Source organism: Cebus imitator, unplaced genomic scaffold (genome assembly GCF_001604975.1).
Source record: "Cebus imitator isolate Cc_AM_T3 unplaced genomic scaffold, Cebus_imitator-1.0 Scaffold268, whole genome shotgun sequence".
Lineage (NCBI taxonomy): Eukaryota > Metazoa > Chordata > Mammalia > Primates > Cebidae > Cebus > Cebus imitator.
In genome coordinates this window covers 2,826,479-2,839,244 of record NW_016107583.1, presented here as the reverse complement: position 1 = coordinate 2,839,244, position 12,766 = coordinate 2,826,479, and the positions used below count along the sequence as shown (strand labels likewise).

The 12,766-nt window shown below is 37.0% G+C and overlaps 1 protein-coding gene across 1 annotated transcript in view; it reads left to right on the top strand.

Annotated features, from left to right (window-relative positions):
• Window positions 1-12,766, top strand: part of ANKAR (ankyrin and armadillo repeat containing) — a 66,029-nt gene that overhangs the window by 9,558 nt on the left and 43,705 nt on the right. Inside the window, exons 3-6 of the mRNA XM_017500736.2 lie at window positions 4,389-4,826; window positions 7,038-7,201; window positions 7,851-7,954; window positions 12,430-12,610. Coding sequence (XP_017356225.1) covers window positions 4,389-4,826; window positions 7,038-7,201; window positions 7,851-7,954; window positions 12,430-12,610 — 887 coding nt within the window. The remainder of the gene's footprint in view (window positions 1-4,388; window positions 4,827-7,037; window positions 7,202-7,850; window positions 7,955-12,429; window positions 12,611-12,766) is intronic.

Sequence of the window (12,766 nt, the reverse complement as noted above, 5' to 3'; positions counted from 1 at the left end):
CACTATGTTGTCCAAGATGGGACATTTCCTTTCTTTAATAACTTTATTATTGTTATTCTTTACTTCTGGTACTTGATTCAAGGAACTTTATTTTTTTTTATTTAAATGTTTTTTTTTTTTTTTTTTAAGTAGCTAAGTTTTCCATGTACTTATTATTAGTTCAGTTATACAGTCTTTTGAAGGGAAATATTGAACTCTTCTCAATAAAAAGTGTGATATCAAGTTCCATTTTTTCCTTAGAGATGTCTCTTTTGATACCTTTATCTTCCTCCTTTTGTTAGAACTCATTGCTTTAAGCCTACTTCGCTTTCCTTTAGGCTCCCCCTCCCTGCTCCCAGCTCAGTAATTCCTGTGTCTCTCTTTCATCTGAGAGGCTCTCCTCACCCGCCAGGTGACCCTTGCTGCTTGTTTTCATTTGGGAGTGAGATAGGAACACTGGTAGACCTCAGTGTAGAGTGATGAGGAGGAAGCCCTGACTTTCCACTGGGAAGCCTGTCCCCCAGATGTTATATCTGCAGGTCTGTTTCCTCCAGTCTCCTGCTTGGAGGGAAGGCCATGAGTCTGGGGCCAAAGGAGGAGAAGGAGTTGTGGATCTCTCAGTTCAGCACTCAGACTCTCATTTAACTAATTTTCAGCACAGCTGCTCCTCCCAACCCTCAGCTGTGCTTTGTACCCTTTTAGTGAAGAAGAGGAGAGGGGCTGTGCTATCTGGGGAAGATGACCTAGGGGTCTCACTACACTTTTTCTTTAAAAAAAATTCTTACGCTATGACCAGTCCTTCACAGCCTCCACATAATGTTTTCAATTTCTAAGGCTTCTTGTGGTTTTTGTTGGCTCCCAGATATCCCAAGCAATGAAGTTTTAGTGCCATCAACAATCCCTCTGGCTTTTTAGACTTCTTTAAATTGCCAGAGTCCCTTTCATTACTTTATAATTTATCTACCAATTTTGCAGAAAGGAAATGAATTGTAGTGGCCATTTTAAAAAACCCAGGAGTATTTTGGGCTATTAAAAAAAGATTTGAAGAAGAAAAAAGGAAAAAGATACCTTGACCTATTATTTATACTTAAAAGCATTTATATTACAAACAAATGCCACATATTCTACAGGCATGTCTTATGACTCCAAGCAGTTTTCTCAAGTCTATATTAAGGGCAACATTGTAGATAGAACTATTTTTAAAAGACCATTTGACAACAAGAAAGTCCTCAATTTCTTTGTAAATGGCAAGAAAATGTAGCATGCGAAATTTGTCATTTTTTAATAGAGTAAGATCAAGTTTTAATTCTTTTTTTCTTATATCACAATCATAATCACAAAGTTTTAATTCTTATTTATTAAATGATTATTACTTAGCTGGCAGGTTCTTTATTCATTGCATATGCCTATCTTCTCATTGGCAAAAAAAAAAAAAAAAAAAAAGAGAGAGAGAGAGAGAAAGAAAGAAAGAAATTTCTAATACTGGCCTGAAAAAACACAAACTATGCTTTTGGCTCAAGTAAGAAGCTGATTCCCTACTTAAAGAAAAATCACATTTTCTTCTTGTTCCATGTTTTCTTCGATCAAAGGTGGGACTTATGTTTTCTCTTTCTTCATTCTCCTTAGTAACCTACTCATCTGTCTGCTTTCATCTTACCCAGTTTTACTGGCATTGCTAACTTAAGAATCATGAGATTTACAGATTTGGAAAGGAGACTATTTTTTGAATTATTTTTAATTTTTGTGGGTATATATATATATTTTAGGTATATATATTTTTATGACATATTTTGACACAGGCATACAATGCCTAATAATCACATCAGGGTAAATGGAGTATCCATTACCTCAAACATTTATCCTTTCTTTGTGTTACAAACAATCGAATTATACTCTTTTAGTTTTTTAAATGTACAATAAATTATTGTTGACTGTAGTCACCTTGTTGAGGTCAAATACTAGATCTTATTCATTCTATCTATCTATATTTTTGTAACCATTAATTATCCCCACTCTCCTCCCACCCCACCATTCCCTGCCACCTTTCCCAGCTTCTGGTAACCATCTCTATTTCTATGAGGTCAATTGTGTTAATTTTTAGCTCCAACAAATAAGTGAGAACATGCAAAGTTTGTCTATGTGTGGCTTATTTCAGTTAACATAATGTCCTCCAGTTTCATCCAAGTTGTTGCAAATGACAGGATCTCATGGCTGAATAGTACCCCATTGTGTATATGTACCACATTTTCTTTATCCATTCATCTATTGATGGACACTTAGGTTGCTTCCAAATCTTGGTTATTAAGAACAGTGCTGCAACAAACACGGGAGTGCAGCTATCCCTTTGATATTCTGATTTCCTTTCTTTTGGATTTATACCCAGCAGTGGGATTGCTGTATCATATGGTAACTATATTTTTAGTTTTTTTGAGAAACCTCCAAATTGCTCTCTATAATGACTGCACTAGTTTACATTCCTACCAACAGTGCACTAGGGTTCCCTTTTCTCCACATCCTCACCAGCATTCATTTTTGCCTGTCTTTTGGATAAAGGCCATTTTAACTGGGGTGAAATGACATCTTATTATAGTTTTGATTTGCATTTCTCTGATGATCGGATATGTTGAACACTTTTTCATATGCCTGTTTGGCATTTGTATGTCTCCTTTTGAGAAATGTCTATTGAGCTCTTTTGTCCATTTTTTAATCAGATTAGATTTTTTTTTCTTGTAGAATTGTTTGAGCTCCTTATATAGTCTGGTTATTAAGCCCTTGTTGGATAGACAGTTTTCAAATATTTTCTCCCATTCTGTGGGTTATCTCTTTACTTTGTTGATTGTTACCTTTGTTATATAGAAGCTGTTTAAGTTGATGAGATCCCATTTGTCCATTTTTGCTTTGGTTGCAAACTGTGCTTGTGAGATATTACTCAAGAAATCTTTGTCCAGGCTGATATCCTGGAAAGTTTCTCTAATTTTTTTTTAGCATTTTCATAGCTTGAGGTCTTAGATTGAAGTATTTAATCCATTTTTATTTGATGTTTGTATATGGTGAGAAATAGGGGCTAGTTTTATTCTTCCATATATGGATATCCAGTTTTCCCAGTGCCATTTATTGAGAAAACTGTCCTTTCCCTAGCAAATGTTCTTGGCACTTTTGTTGAAAATGAGTTCACTCTATAAGTATGGATTTGTTTCTAAGTTCTCTATTCTGTTCCTTTGGTCTATGTGTCTGTTTTTATGCCAGTACCATGCAGTTTTGGTGATTATCGCTCTGTAGTATAATTTGAAGTCAGGTAATATTATTCCTCCAGTTTTGTTCTTTTTGTTGAGGATGACTGGCTATTCTGGATCTTTTGTGGTTTCATATATATTTTAGGATTTTTTTTCTATTTCTGTGAAGAATGGTGACTGCTATTTTGAGACAGATTGCAATGAATCTGTATATTTCTTATAAAGGATTACAGTCTTCAAACTGGCCATTCTGACAGGCACTTCAAGGAAGGGAGGAGCAAGACAGGAATTTAAGATGAACTGTTTGGCCAAGTATACATATGCAACAAGTTATAGGAAGAGCTATGAACATTCATGAAGTGGGTTCTAACATGCATATTGAACAGACATGCTTATTACATATTCATGTTTACTTTGGGGTGGAGACTTAACATTTAAATGCATTACAATTAGGCCCTTATTATATGTCAGAAGATGAAGCAGGGACTTGAAGGCATCCACTGTTTACAGCTTCTGTAAACAGGCCAGAACCACATTATGGTCAGTGGTCTTATAAGGAGAGAGTTATTAAAATCAGTCTCTTTTCCAATCAAAGCTCTAGTTATGGCTTGGGGGACAGGGAGGTCAATTACTTAGTATCTGTTGGGGAATTAGCTATAATTCTTTTAAAATTGCTTTTCTTGAGGACAGTTAGAGAAAAAAGAAAAACCTGTGGCAGTTAGAACCTAGTTTACTCTTTAAGTATAGGGGTTTGTGACTTCACCCTTGCCTGGCATGGCCCTAGGTTTTGTTTATAATTTGGTATCTTATTGTCATAAAGAGTTCATTCTGTCAGTCTTATGATCTGTATTTTAACATTAATGCTGGTCAGTTGGTTGTGTCTAAACCACAAAAGGAAAGGGGTATAATGAGGCATGTCTGACCTTCCATCCCATGATGGCAAAGAACTCAGTTTTTAAGGTTTCTCTGGGGTCTGTCCCCTTGGCCAAACAGGTTTGTTCAGTCAGTTTTGGGGGGGTGCTTAAAATTTTGTATTTGGTTTACAGCATCTAATTTTTCCTTTACTGTCATGTTAGTAGGATTTCATGATAAAATCCTGTGCTCGGTCTTTCATATTTATCCAGATGCCGAATATGAAATTTTCATGATCTAAAATTTTTCTTTTTTATTGTAAAGGTTTGACTGATATTACAAAGGATCCAGACTTTAATGGAATCTATGATGAAGACATGAATGAAGATCCAACATATGATCCCAGTAGCCCTGAAGAAACAGCTGTATTTATGAAATATGCTGAAAATATTATGCTAAAGTTAACATTCAGTACCACACAAGTTCAGCAGTATGAAAATGTCTTTATATTTGAAACAGACTATTGGCTTACTAATGCTATAAAATATAATCAAGATTATCTTGATATTTGTACCTACCAGAGACTACAGCAAAGGTTATATCTTCAAAAAAAGATTATTCAAAAACACTTTGAGAAGAAAAAAGATACCAGAAGAGGGATAGGATACCTAAAGTTAATAAGTTTTCTGATTCCATTTCTATTGAGTTTAAAGAAGAAAATGAAAGTTCCATATTTAAATAGTCTGCTTCAGCCTTTTTCAGGTAAGAGTATCACCAAAAATCAAGTATAAAATATAGGTATATATTAGATATATGTTTAAATACAATTTTGTTTCTGGTGTATGAGTACAGGGAGTAACCTAGCTATAACCTGTTAGAAAGAGAACATAAAATTTAATGTATCTAATGTAATTTAAAACACTCAGTGTCTGTACATAGTACTTTATATATATTTGTATAAGGGCTACTGAAAGTTTCAAAATAGGTTAAAATAAGTTCTGTATGAATAGGGAAATATGCCATGTTCATAATGGGACAACACTGTGAGTATATCATATCTCATTCAAATTACTCTATAAATTCAGTGTACTTCTATTCAAAATCCTGATCATATTTTTCACTGAAGTTTACACACTTACTCTAAAGTTAATATAGAGCAGCAAAGGGTAATTGATTTCTGAAAGACCATTAATGACCCTTTGCTGCTCTATATTAAAACTACAGTAATGAATGTGGAATTAAATTGAAATGAAACATATTAAAACTACAGTAATTAAATGAAGGCAGTATTGGCACTGTAATAAACAAATAGAGCAATGTAATAGAATAGAGAGTTGAAGCAGGGCCATGATTAATGCAATTTGATGGCACTTCAGTATAAACTCTTCATCCTATCCAGATTAGCATACAATTTATACACTTTCATTGCTGTCCAGGCATGTAGTTTATTATAACGGGCTTTTTCTTCAGATGGCAAATTTTCAGCAGAAATTTTGCAAATCCTTTAGTGAAAATTGGTACCATGAGAATTCAGGTGCTGAAGATATAAATTATCTGTGAACTATTAGAAATGGAATCATGACAGTGCGTGGCTTTTGGGTGGTGGGGAGCATGTATAGAAGTGGGAGGGACTTGCTTAAAGAGAAGGTTACCTCTATCTGCAATATCTTATTACTTAAACTATGGGAAGCAAATATGACTAATGTTAAATAGTTAATTCTAGGTGTTGAGATCAGGATGTGTAGTGTATATTACTTTTTGTACTTTACTTTTATTTCCTAAAATGCATTATGTACCTTGTGTTGATGAAACCATATTCTGCTAACCAGTCAACATATTGAAAAACCTAATCTTTGCTGGAATTTGAGATTTTTTTTTTTTTTTTTTTTGAGATGGAGTCTTGCTCTGTCACACAGGCTGGAGTGCAGTGGCATGATATCGGCTCACTGCAACCTCTGCTTCCCAGGTTCAAGTGATTCTTCTGTCTCAGCCTACTGAGTAGCTGGGATTACAGGCATCCGCCACCATACCCAACTAAGTTTTCAATTTTTAGTAGAGACAGGTTTTGCTATGTTGGCCAGGCTGATCTCAAACTCCTGACCTCAGGTGATCTGCCCACCTCAGCCTCCCAAAGTGCTGGGAGTATAGGTGTGAGCCACTGTGCCTAGCAGAGAAAATAACTTTTAAAAATAAGTTATCTGTATAATTTCATTACTTTCTAGAAATATGGGTTGTTTATTTTTGTATATGAGATATACCCATCTATTTCTTTATAATGTCTCCTTTTAACTAAACTAGCTAAGATAAGCTTTTGTTTATTTAACCAAAGATTATCTTAGGCATAGAGTTTCTAATCCTTTCTTATACTTGGAGTAAGATGTTAATCTTGAGCTCACTTACAAGAAATCAATAATTAGAACAATATTTTGAGCATACTTTTGAAATGGCTTTACAATAAAACTGCAGAAAATGCCCAAATGTCTCGTATATTTATATATATGAGACAGGGTGTCACTCTGTCACCCTGGCTGGAGTGCAGTGGCATGATCTCAGCTCACTGCAGCTTTGACCTCCTGGGCTCAAGCAATCCTGCCACCTCAGCCCCCCAGGTAGCTGGGATTACAGGCATACACCATCACACCCAGCTGGTTTTTGTATTTTTAGTAGAGACAGGGTTTCACCATGTTGCCCAGACTGGTCTTGAACTCCTGGGCTCAAGCAATCTGCCCCCCTTGGCCTCTCAAAATGCTGGGATTACAGGCATCAGCCACTGTGCATAGCCCAAAATATATTTTAATGTTAACATATTTATATACATTAACAGCATAAATAATTTTATGGACTATAATTGCTAAGATTTTAATTTCATCTGGAATTTTCTTTGTTTACATGAATGAGAAATTAGATCTCTTAAAATATGATTGTTTATGTGCTGTTCACTTTTTAAATAAAAGCTTGTTTTCATTTCTGCAGATGACAAGGTCAAGACAGAGCGAGAATTGCCTCCATTTATTTATGGAAGAAATTTTAAATGCCAGAATTTTCACTACAAAGAGAATCAATATTTTCATGTTCATGGAGGAATTGAATTTGATATCAGCACCCCTTCAATTGAAAATGCTTTGGAAGATTTTCAGGTTTAAATGATCATTCCTTAGATGGTTTATCATTTCACAACTCTTTTATCCTGTTCTCCAATCAAAAATAGCCTCTGTTGGTACAGGCACTAGACAGCTCTCCAAATGACTATTCTCACAATTCACTAACTGTTTCATATATTATTTTAACATAAATGAATTAAGTACAGTTATATGTGATGTACTGTGTTGGATATCTGAGATAAAATTATAAATAAGCTAGGTACATCTATCATCCTTACAGAATTTACAGATTTCTAATGGACCATATTTGCCCTAGAATAGGTAACCACAGAGTGTGGTAGAAATCCCTAGACACTCATTCTTCCATTTTTTCTCAAAGAATCAGGATTAGAACAGAGATCCTCTAAAGTTTTAGAACAGTAATTCTTCACCTGGAATTTAGTGTAAACATTCTACATTTCAATTGTTATTTCTTTTCCACCTTCTGTATACTCTATGTCTTCCCTTTCGTATTTTTTTCTCATTCTCAAAGTAAGGATTAGATACATGCCGCTGCTATCAGAGTCTTCTGGAATAGTAAATTTAAAATTTGTTATTTACATATATACCATTTCATACAAATAATTCTTATAATTGTTTAGATGTGTTTAAAGATATGTCTTTAGTAACCTAACTCATATTTTAGAAAAATTTAGAAAAGATACGAGATTGTGCTGCTAATACATTTATAGAAGATTCAGGATACAAAGACTATTACTCAATACCAGTCATGGAATTTTATGGAAAAAGGTAAGGAGTTTTCGCTAATTACTGACACTAGCTACAATTTGTTGAAAGTTTGTAGAGAACAAAGAAAATGACAAAATGCAAAGGTTAATTTAAATGTTTACAGTGGTAATTCCAGAATAATAACTACCATAAATGACAGATTGACTCAATAAAGTATTAAATGTTATAGTTACTAGATGTATTTGATACAGTCCATGTAACAGTCCTTAAGATCTTGTAATTAGTTCTTATAATTAACATAGTGGTTAAATAGGGATAGAGATGGGGATCAAATCCCAGCATTTTTTGTCTTTTACGTGTTGTGTTCTTAGATTTTTAAATCTCAGACACTGATATTTGGAAATATGAGAAGTAGAACTCAGAAGAAACATTTAATTAGAGGCAAAGATTTAAAAACAAATAAGGAAGTTTTGCTTGTTGGTTCATTTTTTGTTTGTTTTTTTTTTGAGATGGAGTCTCACTCTGTCACCCAGGCTGGAGTACAGTGGCACGATCTTGGCTCACCACAACCTCCGCTTCCTGGGTTCAAGCAATTCTCCTGCCTCAGCCTTCCAAGTAGCTGAGATTACAGGCACGTACCACCATGCCCGGCTAATTTTGTATTTTCAGTAGAGACGGTTTCACCATATTGGTCAGGCTGGTTTTGAACTCCTCATCTCAGGTGATCCGCCCGCCTTGGCCTCCCAAAGTGTCGGGATTACAGGCATGAGCCATTGCACCTGGCCCATTTGTTTGTTTTTAAGGCATGCAAGCAGTTGAGAGGATAGGACCAAGTCTGAAACTTTGGAGAATAGTAACTTATAAAGAGTGTAGGGAGAAGTAGAGGAGAGAGAGCAAAGGAGACTGAGAGGGAATGATACAGGTAGAGGAGGAAGAAGAGCATATGATAGCATAAGGCTGAGGTGGGAGGATCACTTGAGGCCAAGAGTTCAAGTCTGCAATGTGCTATGAATAGCTGTTGCACTCTAGCCTGGGCACCATAGCAAGACCCCATCTCTTAAATAATAATAAAAAGAGAGTATGAAAGCCAAATTTCAGAATATAGAAATAGTAAAAAGCATCAAATGCAACACGGAAAAGGGCCAAGTCATTTTAATCTTGGAGAGAGCCCTCTAAATTTAGCTATGATTTGCTAAATCATAGCTGGTTGGTTAAAGGAGTGTTGGCTAAAGGAGTCTATTTTCAGTAAGTTGAAGTGTTAAGTACAGTGGAGTTATAAGTCATAAAAAAGTAAAGAAAAGACTATGAATTTCTTTCAAGATGCATGTGAGTGAGAAGAATAAGAGAAATAAGGCAGAGAGGGTAGTGGGATAAAGGAGGAAAGGGTTAATCTTTCTACTGAATTACTCTCAGGATACACATATCATATTCAAGCTGAAGTCAAAGACTATGTGGCTAATGACCTCCATGATTTTGAAGGGAACCAAGTAGCAGATCTCATGCCTCTGGAATGGACAGGTGATGTGTACTCCCTGGAGGAAGAATCTCTTGCCCAGAGTCCCAGCACCTGTTCACATACTCCACATATAATCCCTGCCAAACTAAATAGTTTCCTTGAGTCACTTTTCAATAAACCTTTATTCTTCAAGTTCTATCAGGCTTCCGGGGCACCAGTGATCCTGGGAATTCAGGGAAGCAGCTGGGACAGAAGCTGTACTTGGTGAGAGGCTGTTGCGGGTGAATGAGTATGGTTGCTATAAAAACACTACCATTGGCCGGGCGCTGTGGCTCATGCCTGTAATCCCAGCACTTTGGGAGGCCGAGGCGGGTGGATCACGAGGTCAAGAGATCGAGACCATCCTGGTCAACATGGTGAAACCCCGTCTCTACTAAAAATACAAAAAATCAGCTGGGCATGGTGGCGCATGCCTGTAATCCCAGCTACTCAGGAGGCTGAGGCAGGAGAATTGCCTGAACCCAGGAGGCGGAGGTTGCGGTGAGCCGAGATTGCGCCATTGCACTCCAGCCTGGGCAACAAGAGCGAAACTCCGTCTCAAAAAAAACAAAACAAACAAACAAACAAAAAAAAAAACCCACTACCATTGCACTGTAAGAGATCAGTCATATCATAGTGGAATTGTTTTTCTAGTTTGAACTAATGCACAGCATTTGGTCATCAGCGTTGGTGAATGGTAGGCTGATACATACGAATTTGCTGGTTTTGAAATCTAAAATAAGCCTGTATCCCAGACCCAGACAGCATGGAGTAAAAGTAAAAACCACAGGTAGAGTTATAAGCAGAACTTTTCTGGCTTCTCTACCAATCACTAGAGAACTTTCAGTTCCTTCTACAACCCAATCCACACACAATTTTTTTTTTTTTTGAATCTCATATGTCAGCAGATCAGCATTCTCAGCTACCATGGAATATCTTCAATTTCCTCCTTTCCTGTCTGGGCACATAAAGCCCAATAAGCCCCATGAGCTGTTTTCTTCTAAAAATTCAGTTTAGTCATGTAGTACCAATCAAGCATCCAGGTCTGATCAAAACAGCTCCTTAAAGTCCTAGAGCCTATCACCACTGTGAGTCAGACTGTTCAAAACTTTCAAATCTAAGTAAGATACCGAACACCTGCTCCTTGATTTTGGAGGCTAGAATCTAATAAGCTAGGCAAGTCCCCACTGATGACCATGGCACCTCTGCAAGCTGGGACCTATGAACAAGTGACAAGCCCCACCACCTGATCTGGTACTATACCTGCAAGCTGTGGGTCCAGACAGCCTTTAGTTTATATTCTCGTGGTCTAGTTTCCTTTTAGGGGAAGAGGATGATGTATGGGAAGAATAACACCCTCAGAGAAATGTGAACAGGACCTCAGACATACCTCTATCCAGGCACTGAGGTCCCTTATATTCAGAAAATTGGAATTGAAGTACAGATCAAGGAAGACTATTAGCCTCTGACTAATTTATAACGGCATTTCCCTGTGACCGTCCTGTAACTGACTCATGAGACCCAGTGATTCTTCCTTAGCTACTGTGCACAGTTTCCTTAGCATAATCACTAACTTCTTTCTCAAAATATTAGTGTAATGGAACAAATTTTTAGCTCTTTTAGGAAAACTGATCATCCCTGAGCAGCAGTAAAGAGCCATAGGAGGAGTTACCACTATCAAGAATACTGTATTTGGGCCAGTTGCAGTGGCTTATGCCGGTAATCCCAGCACTTCAGGAGGCTGAGGTGGGAGGATTGCTTGGATAGGCTGACGGAGCCTAGGAATTTGAGACCAGACTGGGCAACATAGTGAAGACTCTATCTTTGTTTATTTGTTTGTTTGTTTTGACAGAATCTTGCTCTGTCACCCAGGCTGGAGTGCAGTGCCACAATCTTAGCTCACTGCAACCTCCACCTCCTGGGTTCAAGTGATTCTCCTGCCTCAGCCTCCTCAGTAGCTGGGATTACAAGCATGTACCACCATGCCTGGCTAATTTTTATATTTTTAGTAGAGAAGAGGTTTTGCCATGTTGGCTAGGCTGGTCTCAAACTCCTGACCTCAAGTGGTCTGCTCACCTTGGCCTCCCAAAGTGCTGGGATTATGCCTGGCTTTAAGACCCTATCTCTACAAAAAAATGTAAAAGTTAGCCAGGCATGGTGGCACACACCTGTAGTCACAGCTACTCAGGAAGCTGAGGTGGGAGGATCACTTGAGCCTGAGAAGTGGAAGCTGCAGTGAGCTGCAATTGCACCACTGCACTCCAGCCTTGGCAACAGAGTAAGACCCTGTTTCCAGAAAAAAAGAATACTGTATTTACAGCAATAAATAGTTGCATTTGGAGGAGAAACCCTGGCAATATTAAGAGGCCTCCCACTGTCAGAGGTAGTTCAGCAGCTGAAGTATTCACTGCTGAAACCCAGACTTGGGAAAGGTACTTCACGGCGGGCAGGGGAGGAAGGTTGCCATTTTCCCTCACCTGTGATGATAAGCAAACCTAGGGTACAGAGTAACTCAAAATTTTATCAATTTTCCATTCCAGAGTGATAGGGATCAGGGCTGTTTCAAGCCCCAACTGTGTTCCAGGGACCTGGTAGGAGGGGGGTTTCTCTAGTTCACTGCTGCAGTGAGTAAAAGACAAGGAGCCATTACCCAAAGCATCATTCCAGATCACATTCAAGGTGAACTCTTGAGAAACCAAATATAGATGTAATTAGCTTAAAAGAATAAGAGGTGGGTAAGCAGACAGTTAGATGACCTAGAACTTCACCCAGAGTTAGGCCTTTGAGGAACTTTTAGACATTGCCCCAGATCACTGACATGAAAAGGACAGAGTCAATACAATATGAAGACATTTTTATATAAAGACTTGATTAATAACAGTTGATAATCATGTTATTAATATACTTACAATTGAGTACAATTTAAACTACCATTTTATATTTAATTGTTACAGAATAAATGAAGTTTGCCAGCACAGAAAAAAAAGTAGCAAATCACTTCAAAGGTAGAGAAATATCTTTTTTTCTTTATTTTTTATAGGTACTATGTGATCTATTTTGAACTTGAAACTTTCTATCAGCAAATATATAAGACACAGTGGTGGGGAGCCATAAATGAAATAGTGAACAATCTGAGACTGAAAAGACTTCCACTGACAGATGCTCAATTACATGAACAATTTAAGAAAAAATTTGGTTTCAAAAAAGCAATGAAATGCAAGGTATTTCAGTGACTACCACATAATAAAGTATATGAAGTTTTGTTTTATCCATAAGTGTATGTCTCAAATGAATGTTTATTTTAGGGGTAAATAATAGGCTAAAGACTTCAATATGAAATAAAATGCCACCTTTTTTTTTTTTTTTTTTTTTTTTTT